Below are 19,754 nucleotides of genomic sequence, written 5' to 3'. Positions count from 1 at the left end.
GCTATTCTGTGTGCAAGTTCAGAGCAGCATAATAGGCCTAGGTCTGTGCATTGGAACTAAAATGTGGTCTAATGAAAAAATAGAGCTTTGAAAGTAACTAAACAACATGACAGTTTGTGGCTCTGAAATATCTAACATATTTAAGAACTGCATTTTCCAGGAAATATTTCAGTTAGAGAACTTCAGGAAAATTGTTTTTCAAAGGGTGGAATAATTCACATACATGCAGTAACAATGCATGATAAAGGGAGGAATATTTTTGAGTATGCATTTAAATTTGTGAGATTGTCATTCCAGTGTATTACAGTCCATTTTGCACATTACATTTCTGTCTTAGCAAAAGGACAGTTGGAGCAGCACACATTTATCTTTATGCTGGAGATTCAGATAAAATTATTATTCTCAAGTACATCTCAAAAACTTAGGAGTAGATTTGGGAGTGTGACTGAACTAAGAATAATTCTGACTCTGCAGAATGCCACATCCACACAGTATCATTAAAAAACCTGGAGATGTCAGTAGAAGTTCTTGCACATTGCATGTATTTTATTCTATTATTTTTGGTGACTTGTATCTCAGATTGCTTTAAAAAGCCATTTTCTTAATGTTTTTGAAGACAATTCACACTCCCATCTCTATTCTCTTGCCTTTCTGCAACTGGTTTAATCTCAAATGGCTATTCAGTTTTAAAAAGCACCTATAATAATGTCATTTCAAGTTCCAGTAGTATAGTTTTAAAATTAGTTGCATCTTTGCTCTTCAGTATGTGCTTGCCAGTCGTATTCTTTATATCCATTCAACAAATACAATACAGATTTATTCTTTCCTGTCACATATCTCACTACAAGAACCATGCAGTCCTCTGAAATGTCAGTACCTGTAGCTCAGCATGTCTTTCTTGTGAAGTTCCTTAAGAAAGGTATTTGAATAGCTGCAGTGGACACTCTGATGTCAGTTTTCAAGTGTTGATTTCCTTGGCTCAAAATTTTCCCTTCGGAGGAGCTTCAATTCTCTCAGTTCTTGTGGGTGTAAGCTCTGGTCAACACCAGGTGTTAGCTTGTAATTTAAAGGAGATTCAATATAACCATTTCTGTAGAGACAAACCCGCTTGCAGAATTCAAAGGTGCTAAACATAACACCAAAGTATGGCACAATCTGATAGAAAAGCAATATAAGAAAAAAAAAAATTAGACTCACTAGTAGCATCCATAGCTTAGATGGTTTTTTTTTAAAAAAAGGAACTTCTAGGACATCAGATCTGATCCACTAATAGACCTTGTCCTCATTTATATAAAATCAGTCTCATCTCAAACTACATTGGCAACTTCAGTGTGCTAAAAGTAGGAGTTTATTGTTGTTACATAACTAATTATAGCAATATGGGAAGAAGGTCTATGCTAGCCTGTAGATTACCAGAACTTGTCAAATACCCAAGCACATCCTAAGCAATCTCAGCAAATCCTGTCAGTAAATGTAGAATTTATTCTACATACTGGAGTGACTCTACAATTTTCTTCCTTTGCCCCCCACAGAACCAGCAGCTCCAGGGCTGCTGGCTTTGTATCAGCCAAGGTAAGGCAGTCACAGGTAGCCATCACAATCAATCCCACTGCCACTCAATTAGCACTCATTCGCTGACCTGTAGTACTCTATGTAGGTAATCCTCATCACAGCAGTACAAAACATATTTATGTAAATTAAATGACCTTCTGTTTAACTTTCCATGCTTTATTTCATGCTTTCCACTCAGCAAGGGCTGCAGTAGCTGATACACAAGCATTAAATGGCTGTCTGAAAGCACTGGTTTGGAATTCTGGGCAAGTGGTTTATGCAAGCATACTTTTTTTTTTTTTTACAGCTTACTACAACATGTCAAATTACCGAAGCTCAGGTCAGAAGGAGAATTTGTTTAGCTGTCCTACATGGATTGCTTGCAATTCCCCATCTATTCCACACCTTGTGTGTTAGAAGCAACCCCTTCTTCAAAGATGTTGAAATGAACTTTCAAGCGGTGACATCAAGAGGCCAAGCTTGCATTTGGGGAAATACAACCAAACCAAGTTCCAAGACTGGTTTATAACCTGTTTTGTCACTGATTCTGTCATCTATAAGCTACTAAGTACAAAGGTATGTCATAAGCTTTCTATCCCCAACTGTCCAAAACTGTCTTGATTCCTTCAGGATAGTATTTGACAGGGTTGAAAGTACAATCTCACCTTGAGCAGACTGGGTGTGAGTCCACTCCAAAGTCCAAGCACACCTTTGTTCTTCACAGTTTGCCGGAAGCAGTCAGACATGCCAGTAAAATAGACATCAACTCCTCCATAGTGGGGAAGCCAAGGACTCTGGGCCTGTAAAGAGGCACCCGGGGGATTTAGAACAAGCAGAGAAAAACCAAAGTAATTAATTATTTTCTCCATTCTGGTATATAAGAACAGTCAACACCAGGTTTCAACAGACTGATCTGGATGCTTCCCAAAGGTATCTAATTTGCATTTAAAAATAAACTTAAAAGGGAAAGAACACACTCTTTTATAGGTATGAAATTGAACAGTAATTTCACACAGCACTTCCTTTTGTGTCATGTCACTACTAGCAATAAATCCCACCCTTCTGAGGACAGACCATCTGAACCAGAGCCACATCTCCCATTAGCCCCATGCCACCTGCTCAGGTTCAGGTAGAGATATTTCACATTCCTGGCAGTAGAACACTATGAGAGGGAAGGTTGGAACCACACTGCCTTCCTGTAACTCTGATCAAAACAGCTGACTTGTGTCAGGCTGCTGAGGCTGTGTCTGCACTGCTGTGAGAAGCATGAACCATACTACAGGCTGAGGAGCAGCAGCAGAGCAGAAATGGAAGGATGGAGATTTCAGCCCACGCTGTTCAGGCCCACCAAGGGCTGCAGATGAGCAGTTGGTACCCATGCTCCCATATCAATGTGTTCAGTTGATAGGGACTAGTTAAAGTTAGCTGGGGAGAATCCTGTTGGCTGGCAGCTGAACTTCCAACTGCAGTACCATGGCTGTTCACATGGAAGAAGTGTAGTTGGTCATTTTTAACAGCTAAATCCTTTCTTCATTAATCTCCTACTGCATTAGCACAGACAGGATAACGTGACCTTGAATAATCCCATCCTCATCCATCTGTGCACATGCAGCCATGGTTTTATTTTCCACTGACAAATCAGTGTTTCACTCAAGCACATGGCAAGTGACACTTCGGTGTCAGGGGCCCCAGAACACAGGTTGATGACTTGCAAACTGATCATCCTAAGGTAGAAGTTTGATGAAAATGGGGCTTGTGCAGTTAATTGATTGATTAATATGGATATCATGATCCTCACATTGATCTGAAACCACATACAGCATGGTGATTTTTCACTCCCTGTCCAGACTAACCTGTAGCTTCTCAGAGCTGCTAAGCCGATGACAAGCCTTATCAATTGACAAGTGGTGATGACATTTTTTAGGTGCGTTAGCTATAGCATTTCAAGTACTTGGCAACTGAGATACTGGAAAGTCAAACAGCTCAAAACTCACACTCTAAGTATATAGGAAAAATTGCTAATCAAATAGTTACTGGCAAGTCTACTGTTAAAATTTAAAGGCTGAAAAAAAACCCTATAACCCTTCACACCAAGGGCATGTCTTTTTTATCTAAAAAAACACATATCATAATTTTTTTCTTTTTTTTTTCTGCCTGATTGAAATGCATGTGAAATACCTCTTACGGCAGGTAACAAGTAAAAACCTTTTGCACAAAGACTTCCATGTCTGTACTGCAGAAGATGCTGAGTGCTCCAACTGAGACTTCAGAAACCAGTTCCATAAGAATGGTGATATTAGCACCAGCAATGCTTAGAAGAAAATTAAAATTATTAAAGTATCCCTAAAAATGCAACAGCAGTCATAGAACTGGATTCAAAACCTGTTCTGCTTTCTGAATTATCAGTCAGGTTCCACAAGTTTTTTTTTGTTCAATGAAGTTATAAGCAGCCAAGCAGTAAAGAAAGACAGGTTTCTGAAATGTTTAAAGAACACAAGAATACTATTAACATGTGATTCCCTTCCTTTTTTCCAGTCCCTTTGTGGGGGAGGGCATGGCCTGCCAGAATTTAACTGCATGAGTTTGACTTAATCCCCTTCATTACTGTACACACTGCAAAGGCACAAATCAAAGGTTTTGATTACAGTACTTTTTCCTGCAACACCAGAAGAAATCACAAGGACAGTGCAGGTTTCAGTAACACAGTAAACACCTCCAGAAGGCAGTTGAAAAGGAACTTCTAGATCAAATCTCTAGATTTCCAATCTGCCCATAGATACTGACCTCTTAAGAGATGTATTGAAATTATTAATAGCACCATTCCCCACAGATAGAGCTGTTTCTAAGATTTCAGTCTGTGAAGTATGTGTTGCCAACCTTTCTGCTTTACAGGAGCTGTATGCTTCTAGGACCCTACACACAGTATTTAAATAACAATTGTCCACAGCATCTCAGAATCACCTACTGCAAGAGGAAAACTAAAACTGTATCAGTGTATAGTTAAAACTTCACTATTTTGGAACATAGCAAAATTAAGTTAAAATGTATTAATAAAAGAATAATACTGCAAATGTGTGACATTTGGCACTGCTGTTGATGAAAAACAGTTACTGTGGGTTTTGGTGGTCCTGCATCCAAGCATGTCCACCACACTGCAACCCTCACAACCACCCTATGGCACCAGAGCCAGAAAACAGATGCAACAAAACAGATCAAACTGGTTTCTCTATCTATTTTGCAGAAACCTACCATGACATACAAATCAAACAGCTAATCTCATTCCAAAAAGGTCAGTTTTATGACAGAGAATTTTATGCACTTCAAAGCACCTGGAATTCCTTGCTTTTTGACACTTTCATGCTACAGGCTGCTGCATGGAAACCTGTTTGTTAGGAACTCTTTAAAAGACTTCCTTCCTCCCAGTTGCAGCTGTCTCAAATTCAGGAGGCTGAGGATACAGCTCCCTGTGCTGATAACAGAGAAGCAAGGTGTTACTCATAGTAGTAGCAGGGCTAAGTTGCTTATCCTTTTACCTCCGATGGACAGTGGGTTCTCTAAATGATTAAAGCACATCAGGTGCAGAATTAGCTCCACCTGCTCTTTCACAAACACAGTATTTTTATATTCAGAGCCCACCAAGTTGACTATGTCACTGCAACACATCCACAGAGGTAGCACTGTTCTACTGCAAGACTCTAAACCCAAGAGAGACATGCACCAAAAATATTTGACCACCTGCACTTATATTTTTTAAAATAAACAAAATATTTGTATAAGGGTGCATTGTCATGACTGCCGGATAAGACTCTTCAGACACCATCTCTGTCATTGTCTGCATTACGAGGTAACTGCCACAACAACATAATCCCATTTTGGGAACTGATCTCACAGACCTTTTGAATAACCTCCCTCAGCCCCTCTCTGCTGCAGGTGAAAACTTTTCACATGTTTTTTGGGATATTTTGATTTGCAATTGTTTGTATTCACATGTATCAGAGACTATGAATTCACATATTTATTTAATATACTTCCTCCCTTTTCCCTGTTCATAAAGTCTGTTGGTACAAATATTTACTATTTGTTTTTTGAGTATGCAGTACTCTTGGCACAGAGTATGGAAGACAACTAACAGTGAATAGCTGTCATCAGTGGTATGCTACCTTGACGGTGGATACAAGTAAAACAGCTTGTTACGTACATATTTTCAGCAGATTCAGGTGTCCTACACTTCTGATCACTTAAAAAAAAAGCATAGGAAGACAATTTACACACAGCTCAAGAGTTCACACTCTTAATCTGGAAGCTAAAAAAAGAAGTCTTTGCAGTCTGTGTTAATAAGGGCACATGCAACAGGCAAGTGCAGCTGTAGTTCAAAGGAAACTGAAGGTCAAGGACTGCAGTTTTCATTCAAGTTACTACCACTCCAGTCAACAGAAATTTCACTCAAGTGAAGACTGGATGCTTGAAAGAGTGTTTCATTCCACTACAGTGAGAAAAAAAAAATAAAATGAAAATATCTGTCAATATTTCGGGGAAAAAGGCATCCTCTTGTGCTTAATCAATTCCTCCTCCTAAAGGTCAGCCTTACTTAGCAGGCATTCCCTGTCAGTGGTTTGGTAATGATGACTTACCCCTGGTTAAAGTCCACCAAAAGGTATTCAGGCACAGAGGAAGGTAAACCAAGGCAAGCTATCAGGATACAGTCAGTTCAGAGTAGCACAGCACAGCTGACCTCCAGCATTCTGCACTCCAGGAACACTGTGTCCCTTCCTCAGTAACCTGAACTGGGGCCAAATCATGCCTTTCTGGGAAGAATGGCACCAAGTGAGCAAAACACTTTTGTGCTTGGTCAAAAGCTTAACTCTTTGCTTTAAATATATATCACCAGGCCTGTTGTACCCTGAGGCTTCACAGTTTGTTGTAGAATCCCTCCTTTGCTGCTGAGCCCAAGCTTCCTCTGCTTTAACACCTGCTGTGTCAAGAAGTCTTTAATACAGAATGTGGAAGTCTTTTTCCTCAAGTGCAAATCTCTTGCATGGGCAGCTCTGGGTGGCTTCCAAATGCCTCATGATGGTTCAGCTGAAGCCCTACAAATGGGTGCATCATTTTCATGCACATTACCACTAATTTATTTAATGGCACAAACTCTTAGGCAGACTGGCTTGGTCCCATACTTCACACAGTGGATGGTAATGCTAGTTCCTGCATCTCCTGCTGTCCATGTAGGAAGTGAGGAGAAAACTGATTTTTAACAGGATTGAGGCTTTTCACAGGACATATTTTCATTTGCCTTAAGTGGACGAGTTGAGGATTTGCACTAAATCAAAATAAATCACCTATAAAAGAATCACAGACTTAACTAGGTCAGAAAAGACCTTTTGAGAGCATCAAATCCAACCTATGACCTAACCTAACATCTCCTCATCAACTAAACCATGGCACTGAGTGGCATGACCAGTCTTTTTTTTAAACACATTCAAGGACAGTGACTCCACCACCTCACCAGGCAGAGTATTCCATTGCCCTATCACTCTTTCAGAGAAGAATATTTTACTGACAACTAACCTAAATTTCCCCTGGTGCAGGGGAATTTTAACTCAGTCTTAAGACTGTGTCCTCTGGTTCTGTCAGTGCTGCCTGGTGAAAGAGCCTGACCCTTACCTGGCTACAGCCACTTTTCAGGAAGTTGTAGAGAGTGATAAGGTCACCTCTGAGTCTCCTTTTCTCCAGGCTAAACAACCCCAGCTCCCTCAGCCTTTCCTCACAGGGTTTGTGTTCCAAGCTCCTCACCAGCCTTGTTGCCTCCTCAGGATGTGATCAAGCATCTCAATATTCTTCCTAAACTGAGGGGCCCAGAACTGGACACAGCACTCAGGGTGTGTCCACACTTCCTGTGAAAGGAAGAATGACTTCCCTTGTCCTGCTGACCACACTATTCCTGATACAGGCCACGATGTCACTGGCCTTCTTGGCCACCTGGGCACACACTGGCTCATGCTCAGTGAGCTGTTCACCAGTGCCCCCAGGTCCCTTTCTGCCTGGCCACTGTCCAGCCACTCTGTCCCCACCCTGCAGTGCTGCAGGAGGTTGTTGTGGCCATCAAGCAAGTGTCAATCAAGTTTTAGCTCCTGTTTATGGAGTATTTTCCATAATTAGTCATCTCACATGTCATAGGCTCATCAGTCCAAGCACAGATAAATGGATACGAGGCTGCCCTGTATAACTGATGCAAAAGTACCCACATTTGGGGTAACAATAATAGCTGTACCTCTAGAGACATTATTGTCTCCTGCCTGGAAATTATGTCTGTAGTAGCTGTGTGTGAACAGCAGCGAATCCAGCCTGTGTCAGGTTCTGTCTGCTGGGTGAGCTTATGGAGTTTAAAAACGTGGGCTGAATTAACCCATCTGATCTGTCCCAAAGCAGATTAAAGAGCTCTCACTCATAACACATTGATGACAGAGATGAGGTGGCTGGAAGAGGCTGGAAGATGTGATCAGATAGCACTACCAAATCTCAGTCTGGGGGCACAGTGGCCGCATTAGTGTCTGGGAAGAGCATTTGGAGAGAACTGCATTCTGCCATTCGTCAGACTTCCTGCATTTCAAACAGGTGCAATGTGTTTTCCTGCTTTTTTTCAGCAAGCCACTGTGTTGCAGTGCAAAGCTAATCTACCTCAAGGTATTACATAATTATCACTCCACAGCTTCTTGGATGAACAGGTTTAGAATCAAGGCAGACTTCACAGTTAAAGCAGCCCAGTCCTGCTTCCAATTCTTGATCTACAATTTCTTCCTCTTATCCAGTTTTCCTACTAACACTGTTCAGTGTTTCAATTTGACAGACAGTCAGTTCTCATGTCAGTTCTCTTTTCTCCTGTGGAAGTCTGGGGATCTAAGAGAAATGCTTCTGAGATTTGTTAAGATTCATAAAAGCTGATCTAGGCTGTAACAGAAGGCAAAGCTTATGTTATGCTCCACAGCTTTTTTCAGGCACTGTATCAACCATGTACCAGACCAAATACTTCCCTAAGCAGCAGAGCAAGATTCTGCAACAGCTTCAGAAAGTGGTACAAAATATTTTTGTAACAACATCAATGAAACAATAAAAATTGCAGGCATCTCAAAGTATTCAGACACAGGAAAAAAGAGAACGAGAGAAGGGATTTTACCACAACCAGAATTTATTACCTATTTGCTGATAATCAGAGGAGCCAGGCTGGTCTCAAATTCAAGTACCACCCAGGGCATGGGAACCTGGCTGATGCCTGAACCCCAGCAGCAAGAAGAAGGTGAGCATGAGATCATAGAGAGAAGTAAGAAAAGTAAGAACTCACACTGCAGCCTCGCCCTTAGAGATGAGACTCTAAATCTTTCACCTATCTGTGCACTTTTTTTCACAACACTTGATGGAAGTTCATATCTCTCAGATCTCCATGCTTTTGTCAAGTTTACTTGAAGTTGGACAACAGAATCTTAAGCTTTTGGGGACAAGGACAGAGCTAGCAACCATATAAGCCTCACTGAGGAAATCATATTAGAAGTAGTAATATTGCTCCTTATTTGCTTCCACACTATGGCATTTATGTGGTCAAATTACTCAATCTCTGAAAACTTTTGTTTCATGCTGTTCACTACTAAAGAATCTTCCTGCCCAAAGTCTCAGAGCATGTACGCTTTTGAGATGTTTGTGTGAACAACATGATCCAAAAAGGACTTCTTAGTTTTAAGCCAGGTCGTGACTCCAATAATTTGATATTCTCAGCTGACAAGAACACAGATCTCACCACCAGCAGTGACACGACAGTTTGTGAGGTTCCAGAGGCTGCATGCCAGCCCAGTGAGTATCCCAGTGACAGAACTCTTTGCAAGTCACTCATGCTTAAGCAAAGTAGGAGCACAAAGCAGGAACACTGTTCATCATCTCAGCAGAGAGAAGGAACATTTATCATTCTCTTTTACAAAACTCTATATAACTCAGCCACTGGGTGCTAGACTGACTTTTACCATGCAAGAGGACTAATTTAAAATAAATACTTAAATAACAGTATTCCTTTCAAAAGAGAGTTTTTTACTTTAAACAGGGTACCTCACAAAGGAAATGACTGCTTAGTTTTCTTCACATTATTAATGCACAGCATTTACAACATTCACATGTACAAGATTTCACATTTGCAGAGCATCTTGTGTTCCAATGAACAAAAAAATCCAACAAAAACCCCCAAACACATTGCAGATTTATCGGCAGCCAGGCCAAACTGATTGAATTTGAAAAGAGGCCACTTCTTGGGTGATGCATGGCAACAATCTACTCTAACCAAAAACAGTAAGCCTGTTTGTTTGCAGGAGTGAAGCAAAGTCAAAGCCTGCATTTTGCAACAGAAAGATCAGCACTGAACAATGCTTTCCCCACAGAGGTGTCCTCACAGCTTGAGGATGCAGTGTAGTCAACACCAAAAATGTGCTGAATCCTACACCTTACTAGCAGTATGATTTATTCTATATCACAAGTGTTTGATGGCAAAGCTATACCTGAGTAGCATTTACTGGTGAAGGAGAGTTTAATAAAGGTTTTAGCCCAAGATATTAAAATTTGGAGACAGGGCTGAGCTTCTGAAAACCATGCAAGTTTGTTCATGCAAGCAGGTGAGAGTAACTGTAGAGTATCTATGAAGCTTTAGGAGATCTTTGTGCATTTTGCTTAAAAAACTACCAAGGTCACAGGTCAACGTGGGATGGAGGCTGAGAAATGCCACTCAGGGGTGTCTGAGCCCACCTCTGCATGTCATGAGCACAGAGCAAAGTGCCAGACTTGGCTGGCTATTGGCTTTGCATTGACCATTTGTGTGTTTATATGTTTTCAGTTCCGTACATAGCCTGGGATGGATGCCATTCTAATAATAATCTGCACAGCCTGTAACAGCTTTAAATTTATCTTTCCTTACTGAAATGCCACAGCCCAGTCCAATAGGCACTTATGAAGGTTATCATCAGCCAAAAAAGATGTAGGAAAGTAGAAACATTACCAGTGTTTCCTTAGATCCAGAGTCATTCAAAGGAAAATTTCCCTGCTAAAAGTAGGGAAAAAAAACTGAAAAAGAAAAAAGTGTTCTTGTATGGAACTATGCAAGGTAAAAAGGGCAGTACTTGAATATGGCTTAGAAACTGGATTTAACAAAGAATAGTATATTGTGAGGTAACAAAAGAAATTCAAGAATAACAGTCAGAATGATATAAAGATCAGTGAGTTTTTGTTCAGAAACTGACACATCATAAAAGTAAGTCAGGAAAACGCTTAATGTAGAACATAACCCTGTCTTTCATGAATCCCCTCCTACAGATACAAAACAAAAGCCATATTTCCATGCTGAAACATGCATACAGTACCTCTGAATTCTCTAACATGCCAATCAGAAGCAAAGTGAAAAAAGGAAGACAAAGGAATAAAATTAGGATAAGCACAACATAGAGGATTCAAATGTTCAGTAAGACTCACTCATATTAATTAGCATTTCTTTTAAGAAAAACATTCAGGTATATATAGAAAGCACAGCGTTTTTTTAAAAAAAGTAAACTCGATAAAGCTAATTCTAAGAGCAAAGCCATGGATACAGAGCAAATCTGACATCATAAAGCATCACCAAAACACAATTCTCCCCCAAGAACTGCTTGCTGGCAATCAGCTCCTACTCCCACAGCTGTCAGTGACAGAAGCAGCCAACGTCAGAAGTGTAGGATTCAGATATGTAAAGTGAGAAAGGATGAAACAAGATTATTACAATGGTGATCAAAAATAGCACCTTACCCTTCCTCCCACAGCAGAATTAATTTCCAAGTCTATGCAAACAATTCAAGCATTGTCCAGATGAGGAGATGAATGGAATTAACTCTTCTAACACTGCCTAGCATATCAGGTAAAGATCTGAACTGAGTGTCCTGGTCTCATTTTTGTACTCCACCCCAGAATCAATGGAGCCTTCTGTCCTAGTTTCTTAGTTTTTGAAGCTCCTGAGATCGTCTTACAACTCCCTGGCTCTCCATCACCAGCAGCTTCACTGGAAAAATCTTCTTTAGCAACATACTCCCTCCATCTGTCAGACTGGTGGGACAAAAGGGAGGGAAAAGGAATCTGACACTGACTTCCACAGTGTGCTGGGTTCCTCTTCATACACAATGAACCCAGCATTCACTGCTTCAGAAAAGTCCAGCACATCTCCATGTGCACTGCAGAGCACACACAAGGCCCAGAGGTAGCTGAAGGTTTTGATAGCCCCCTCTTTCTATCAGCCAAAAGGCTGAATCACTAAATAGAATGCTCAGAATGCTGCTCAGAATGTCTGAAAAAAACTGATCAAAAGCATCTGTTCCCCCATTTTCTACAGAACTCTGAGATGTCTTGGAGTTCTTTTCCTTTTCTTTATTCGCCCCCTTTTCAAGGTCCATCCCTTTGCATGATACTTTTCCTGGTGCTGTACTAGGCATTTCTCTCTTCTGACCACCACCCTACAAACTGCACAGACCAGTGAGCACAAAGCAGAGCTGATCTCTGCAAAGCTGGGCCATACCCTGGTGCTTTTTGGAAAACCCAAATTTCTTGGATAACCTTGCAGGACTTCCAGTGTGCTCTTGGTAACAATGTGGGTTACAATTTTCAACAGGTCTTGGACAACTCTACTTGAATTAAGTAATTTCCAGTACCCAACAAATTACAGTATTTCACACTAGGCAGCTCATTCTTTTGAAATACATTTACCTTCTCCCTTGCCTTCAGAATAAATCACTGAACAGGAGGTGTTTCTCTAAGCTCAGAAAATCACTATTCAGTGTTGCAATGCACTTCGGAGAAATGAACTCTCTTTGTTGATGAGCCTTTTGTTTTCCTGCAAAGTATTTTTAGCCTCTCCACGTCCTACATATTTAGGCAAAAAAATCAGTTCTCGTATTGCTGGAAGTACTGAGCAGATGATTAAGCCTCCCTTCGGTGAAAGAGCACAGCCTAGTGGTAGGAAAATCAAAGGCGAGCCTGTACCACTTCTTCACATGCCTGTCACAACACAGCCTGACACAAAACATCGTGCCAGCTACAGCCAAAACCTACTTTTGAACTGAGTACAAAAGCTGAATGTTCAAGTAACTCTTGCATCCACAGAAAATATTAAAAGGGAAACAGCACAGTAAACGCCTTTATTTTCTTTTATTCTTCTGGGCAACAGTATGGCTGTGAGCCTAAGGATATAAAGTAAAAGGCTGGTAAGGAGTATTTGCTTTCGTTATACCCACTGGTACAGCTGGATAAAATGATCCAGTTTTTGTGCTCAGAGTCTCTTTATTCTCTGAAATATTTTATAAGATACCTGATGAAAGAGCTCAGTTTAAATCTTGACTTCTGGATACATCAGCTACGTGAGCTGGTCTGATAAAAGCCCTTACTCCTGCTGCTGAGGTTCTCTGCTACAAGATGGAGAGAGGGCAGTGAAGGCTCCTGTGACACAGCATCTGAGCCCTGAAAAGGGGAACTCGGAGAGCAGGGGAGGGAAATTCAGTTTCACTTACCTTTTGCTACCTTGTGGCTTGCCAACCAGACTACCACTTGATGAAGGAGGCAAGGACCTATATAAGGCTGCCACAATAAGTAACTGTTTTTCTAATAAGATCACAAAATCCTCCCATAAATCAGCACTCCTAGGAGCTAGGCTGACAACCCAAACTCATATGCCCCTGCCAGAGAATGGCCATATGATGAAAGCTATTCACTGTCTACTGATGAAGTTCTAATGAAAAGTCAACATCAGCAAGTGAATTATGTCAGTGAGATGGAAGCTGTGGGACAGTGTCTGTTTTGTGGGGTTTAGGTCTTTTTTAGATCATTATCGTTAAAGTTCTGGAGAATGGACCAGGAAGATATAGTAATTCTTGTTTTGCTTATGCTCCAGGAAAACAGCAGCACCTGCAGCTGGGAAGTCACTTGTTAACCAGAGGAGTCAGAAATAAGAACAAGGACAGTTATGATCCTTCAGACTTAATACTGAGCAGGTTTGTTTTGTGGTGAGGCATAAATGGCAGACACACAGGCTCTGAAAATGACATGGATCTCATTCATCCTGCCCACCCCAAGGGGACTGAATTTCTTCAGCTGGCAAACTTTCAGGCTGTATTTCACTGATGGTTTGCCAATTCTGAGTTTTGAGAATTTGATGGAACTGCTATGAAAAAGGAAGGAAATAAAGCTACAGAGATGGAGTCTGAGAGCATACACATGTCCCATGATAGTACCTGAAGTCACATTAAAGGTATAACAACCCATTTGTAGCAATGATTTCCAGACTTTAAAACCAAAACATCAAACAAACAAAAAACACACAAATGAGCAAAAACTCAACAAAACCAAAGTCTCTTTAGGCAACTGGTGGGGGAAATAAAGTGGCACCCATGATCACCTGGCTAGTCCTGTCCCAAGCTCTTGCACAAAGCACTTAGGATGAAGTACTGGTAACAATGAATGTTCTGTACCTGCATCTTCCTTTTGACAGTCTCAAAGGGGAAAGAAAGTGTCTGTGCCACAGCAGCTGCTACACAGCCATTTATGAAGTTCTGAAGAGGGGTGAATCGAACTATGGGTTCTTGCCAGATTTTGTCCAGACTGATGTAAACAAAGAATGAGCCTGCAGAAAATGGGACAGCACCTAGAAAGCAAACCAGACAGGATTATATCAACACACTGTACACTAAGAGAAGAGAGCTGCCTATCACATAACAAGAAAGATGGGAGGAGCTGCTGCAAATTGACACCTCGCATTCAACAAACCCAATCCAGATTTTGAGGAACTTTACTCTTTAGTCCCTGGTTTACCACCAAACACCCATATGGTACCATCTAGATATGCTGATAGGGGCATACATTCACCTATTAGAAAGTGCAAGTTGTCAGAATTATTAACTGCTAGAGTCTCCTGACAGCTCAGGTACTTCTCCAAGTTCTCTCTTGTGACGTGCTCTTTCCCAGACCAACCCAACCCTAGCACCTGCACAGGTAAACACAGCTATGACTTCATTCAGGCTCATGAGTGATACTTCTAGCCTCTTTTGCTTGCTTGATGCTCTCATCAGTTTTATACAATATTATGCGGGATTATACATTTATTATTATTATTGTTGTTGTTACACATTTTATTTAATGCCATACTGTGAAAAAGTGGACTCAGTTAAATGGCATTTTTTAAAGGCTATGGAGAGTAAATAAATAATTAAAAATTAAATAAAGAGAAAATATAATTCATCCTCACTTTTCACACCTACTATACAGTACAGCTCACACTGGTTTCACTGAACAGCTCAGGAGACACTATCACACTCAACAGGAACTACAAGCATTCCGTGTATGTGTGTATACAAATGTGTTTTAAGAGTTAAATGGTGAAAATTGCACATCCAAGCACAATTAGATCACCTACAAAAGAAGGAAAAGAGTATTTTGCTTAACACTTAACCATATATAAAATGTTACACACTTGGTCCTAATTAGAAGTAATAAAGCTGCAGCAAAAGTTATCAATATTTGCAAGGCAGTGCCTTGCAAATCTCCACATCTTCTACAAGAGAACATTCCTATTTGCTTTTGAAATCAAGTGAACAAGTGATCACACCACACAGCTGCAACAAAAACCAGACAGTGAGGTGATTTCACCCCCATATTGTTTTACCTAATATTGCTGGTGAAACACCACGGTAGAATGCACGGAGTCCTTCTTGATGATGAATCTTGTAAAAAGCATGAAGAATTCCTTCATAAGATGGTTCCAGCCGGTTCTGCACGATGAGCCTTGTTTTAATCATATCAGTGGGGTACGTCACGATGGTGGCAACCATGCCAGCCAGGCTTCCTGCCATGATGGCTCTCCAGTGGGAGATATGGCCCAGCTCATCCATGAAAAGGGTAACCAGTCTAAAGCAAACACATAAAAGAAATACTATTAATGGCACTATGAAGAAAACACATGAAAAATTAAGGCAGATGATTCTTGATGCAAATGTTCTTCTGTCCACAAGCCACTTCAGCAGCAAGAATTGAAATTTTGATATGTGATTCATCCAAGACCTTATTATATGTAACACCACACAAACATCCACCTACAGGATAAAAATCTTTCTTTTACATTTCCATATACAGGATGAAAATTACCATGATTTAAAACACATCTGCAAGAAATTATCTGATCATCAGTTAAAGACACTGGTCCAACCTGCTAGTTAAGGTTATCACATAAGAGGAAGTACATAGATAATGACATCACAGGCCTCCTGAGAGCAACTGAACCTTCTTATGTTAGGACAGGAAAGTTCACAGGGACACACCTCTAGAGAAGACTTATGTCCAGGCACTATTATGCTCAGAAATTTAAGTCCTGATTTGGAAATTTGAAATTGAAACACAGTTTTAAAAGCTGCATACAAATCATGCATTTATGGTGCACTGAAGGACTTTTCTATGACAGGAAACTTCTACATCAGGGAGTAATGTCCTGGAGGCAGCAAGAAGCAAGTAAAAACATTTGAGAGTTTTAGCTGGAGGTAAAGAAATGTATTATTCTATTTTGGTATCATTAAGTAAAACATCTAAACAGCACATCTACATTTAACCCGCATGGTGTAACCATGTGCAGAACAAAATAATTTGCAAATATTTACAGGTCACTGCTCGCTCAGTTGATGTTTTTTCACATAAATGTGCATTTTATACTGCATTAAAAGTCCATGCATCTACTTGTCTTGAGCCCTGGGAGCACCCAGGGCAGAAAGCCCAGCGAGGCAGAAGCAAAAGGCCATGAACCTTTTTTTTTCCTGTGTGCTTTATGCAGCCCCTAAACCCACACTGCCTAATTTTCCTGTGTGTGCACAAATGCATGGGGAAGGTGGTGGGGTGTCTCTAGGCACTACGTGATAACATTCAAAACTACCATGGAAAGAAAAGAGTCCATGGAGTGTGGAGGGAGTGGAGGGAGTCACCGTTCCCAGGGAGCTGACTCTGCTCAGTCCGGCTCCTCTTGGGATTCTTTACCTAAGCTGCCCTAGAACATTTCTCTTTTTGTGTTTCTTGCCTTTATGCACACCATTCTTCCAGTAGAAAAGACTTTCAAAAACCCCCTAATATTGTATCAAGGATTAAGCATAAGCATCTTGATTTTAATTTCCTGACAGTTTACTTCCACCCCTAATTCAGAACGCCCTGTGCAAACTAGACACAAACTTTAGCCTTGCAAAATGAATACATTGTTTCAAGCTGGACAAACAATGAAATTACTTTGCTCAAAATCAATTGCTTAGTGTTGGTGCAACACACTGCCTTTTCTATGAACTCTAAATTACATTTAAATTACTGTTTGTGCCTTCCCACTCACATTATCTTGCTCTTTGTTTGACCACTGTTTCTATTGTGGCACAAAAAAGCGACCCAGTTTTAGGGTGACTTCATTTGTGGTCTCCTGAAGGGTGCAGGCAGTGATGGGCTGGTGACTTGCTGGGGCAGATGAGTGACAAACCCAGCAGGTTGGCAGCGCCAGGGGGGCTGTGCTGCTGCCCAGAACAGAACAACTCATCGCCCAGCTGGGTGGAAATGTCATGTGCTACCAGGAACAGCTGAATGCAATAAAAAAAAAAAAAAAAAAAAAAAAAAAAAAGGCAGCCCAGCCCCCAGAGTGGCAAAACATTCCGGTGTGTGCAGTCACGCACTCCCTGCAAAGGCTGAGAGATACTGGCAGCAGAAGCAGAAGGAAATCCTAGGAAACAGGACAGTTGGCAGGGCTCCATCAGCACAGCTTCATGTTCATCCTGCTGCAGTCCTTCCAGCACTTAGCTTAGTTTAATGTCTGTGTATTATCAAGAACAAGATCTTAAAACAAATAATGTCACATATCAACGTCAAAACCAATCAAATTTGCTCAACTCCTGCATGATAGGGTAAAATATCTGACTTGTGATTTTGTTCTTTTCATTGATACAGACAACATAAATACTTGAGAGCATATAAATTAATTAAACGAATTGATTGCAAAGAGCAGATCTGACAGCCACAGCTGCACTGTAATTCCATTTCTAAACGAACCTGAGCAAAAGAATTTGAAGAGACTATCGACCCTCCATAACGTGAGGAATATCTATGATTTCATAAGCAATTGCCGGCATATCACCAGGCCCTAACAATCGCTACGCGCTGAATAAATTAGGTAAATAAAATTATAAGCAACGGTCCGCGTCTTCGGGGAGAAGGGGCGCACACCCAGCTGACCACCCGGCAGAGACAGAGACATGAGACTGAACTCAGCACTCTCCAGCCGCTCCCCTCCGCTGTTCCGAAGGCGGGCGGGGAGCGCAGGTCCCCGGAGCCCTCGGAGCCCCGCGCGGGCCGGTCGCTTACCGGCGGGAGGCGGCGAGCTGCAGGGCGCTGTAAGGGCAGAGGCGCAGGCAGGCCGTGAGGTTCCCCTTCCAGAGGGCCCGCACGCCCTCGGTGCGGCACAGGCTGCGCCCGGCGCCGCGCAGCCCCCGCTGGCAGTGCCAGGTGCCCACCTGCGCCAGCACCGTCAGCAGCTCCAGCGGCGCCGTCAGGCTGAGGCTCAGCGCGCCCGCTAGCCCGGCGCAGCCCAGGCGCTGCAGGGCGGTGACCCGGCCGTCCCGGCGCAGGGTGGCCATGGCCGCGCCGGCCCCGCCGGAGCGGAGCGGAGCGCAGGGAGCGGCCCGGCCCGGCCCGGCCCGGGCCGGCGGGGCGCGGCCACAGCGAGGGCGGTGCCGCCCGCCTCGGCCGCCGGGGGGCGCTGTGGCGCGCGCTGTGGAGGCGGAAGGAAAACCCGGAGCGGATGTCCGGAGCGGAGCGGCCCTCCCCGCGGGTGAGCCCGGACCCCGCCCCTGCTCCTGTTTGCACCTGACTTCACGGATTCTTACATTATTGCCATTTATGTAGCCGGAAAAAAAGCGCCCTCGCAACAGTGACCCAGCTAATTAAACGTATTTCCATAGGGAGCGAGCGCACACCTTTCTCTACAATTAAACGTATTTCCACAGGGAATGCAGCAACGGCACGACTGCACAAAACGCCGCGTTCTGCTCCTGAAGCACTCTGTGTTGAGTAACCGAGTGAACATCATTAATGAGATTTACGAGGTCAGTTAGTTCAGGATTTCCTAACTTGCGGCCAGAGAAAAGAAAACGAGGCACAGGGAGGGAAGAGACGAAAGTGGAAAGGAGACCAGAATCTGTGGAGTGAGGAGATAACAGCCAGTACCGAGGTCGTAACAGAGATTTGCTCCAAAACAGGATGTTCTGTTTCTTATAATAAAAAATCCCAAACAAACAAAACAACCCACTCCACCAAAAAAACCCCCCAAAACAAACAAACAAGCAACCAAAAATCTCCACTCAAACTGAAAGCTATATTCAGTATCTTCTTTCAGTGCATCCAGCAGACCAGTGTCAAATGACTCTTACTCTGCCTTTGGCAAGAATGCTCTGCTGCTGATCCAATGCACTATTCCCAGATCAATAAAAGAGCTGAAAGACGTCTCTCTAGAATTACATCTCTCTCCAGGAACTCAGCTATTTATGGTGTTGTATTTTCTTGGTGAGGAGAAAGCATTTAACTGTCAAGGAGAAAAACAACAATTCATGTGTATAACTTGCTATACATTCATGGTGCTTGGAAACAGAGGATTTCAAACCTTACTTCAAGACTTCAAAGAAAAGGGTGATATTTCTTCCAAGGTTTTTCTTTTGTGCTCATCTGCACAGAAAAACCTCAATTTAAGATTCTTACTGAGCACAGTTATTTTCCATACAGTCTTCCCATTTACTCATTTTGGGGCAAATTTTTACATACTTGTTCTGGCTGATAAAATGAATCACCAGATGACTTCAGCTTCCCAAAACAATCCTTGGAGAAGGTGGTTGTTGGTGAGAGTCTCTGTTATTTTTTCTCTTTTGTAAAGGGAGCTGACAAAATAAAAACAGTCATACATTAAAACTTGGAAATGTTCAAGGTCAGGCTGGATAGAGCTTTGAGCAACCTGATCTAGTGGAAACTGTCTGTACCAATGGCAGCTCCCTTCCCTTCCCTTCCCTTCCCTTCCCTTCCCTTCCCTTCCCTTCCCTTCCCTTCCCTTCCCTTCCCTTCCCTTCCCTTCCCTTCCCTTCCCTTCCCTTCCCTTCCCTTCCCTTCCC

The 19,754-nt window shown here is 42.1% G+C and overlaps 1 protein-coding gene across 1 annotated transcript; it reads right to left on the bottom strand.

The window, feature by feature from the left end:
- Positions 1 to 369: 369 nt before the first annotated feature.
- Positions 370 to 18,233, bottom strand: SLC25A43 (solute carrier family 25 member 43). The gene is made up of 5 exons (XM_062502928.1): positions 17,962 to 18,233; positions 15,251 to 15,492; positions 14,061 to 14,233; positions 2,217 to 2,351; positions 370 to 1,155 (listed from the first exon to the last, which is right to left on the bottom strand). Exons 1-5 carry the CDS (start codon positions 18,231 to 18,233, stop codon positions 952 to 954), a joined length of 1,026 nt encoding a protein of 341 aa, XP_062358912.1. The 3' UTR covers positions 370 to 951.
- Positions 18,234 to 19,754: the final 1,521 nt, after the last annotated feature.

This window comes from Cinclus cinclus, chromosome 15 (genome assembly GCF_963662255.1).
Source record: "Cinclus cinclus chromosome 15, bCinCin1.1, whole genome shotgun sequence".
Classification (NCBI taxonomy): domain Eukaryota; kingdom Metazoa; phylum Chordata; class Aves; order Passeriformes; family Cinclidae; genus Cinclus; species Cinclus cinclus.
Note: the sequence above shows the minus strand (reverse complement) of the source record. Positions and strands in the feature narration are given on the sequence as shown.

Coding starts and splice junctions, on each gene's coding strand:
- SLC25A43 (XM_062502928.1), bottom strand. CDS start 18,233: ATGGCCACCCTGCGCCGGGACGGCCGGGTCACCGCCCTGCAGCGCCTG. Junction 14,234..15,250: donor TGTTTCACCAGCAATATTAG/GTAAAACAATAT, acceptor TTTGCTTTCTAG/GTGCTGTCCCATTTTCTGCA. Junction 2,352..14,060: donor CTGTCAAAAGGAAGATGCAG/GTACAGAACATT, acceptor GCCTCTTTACAG/GCCCAGAGTCCTTGGCTTCC.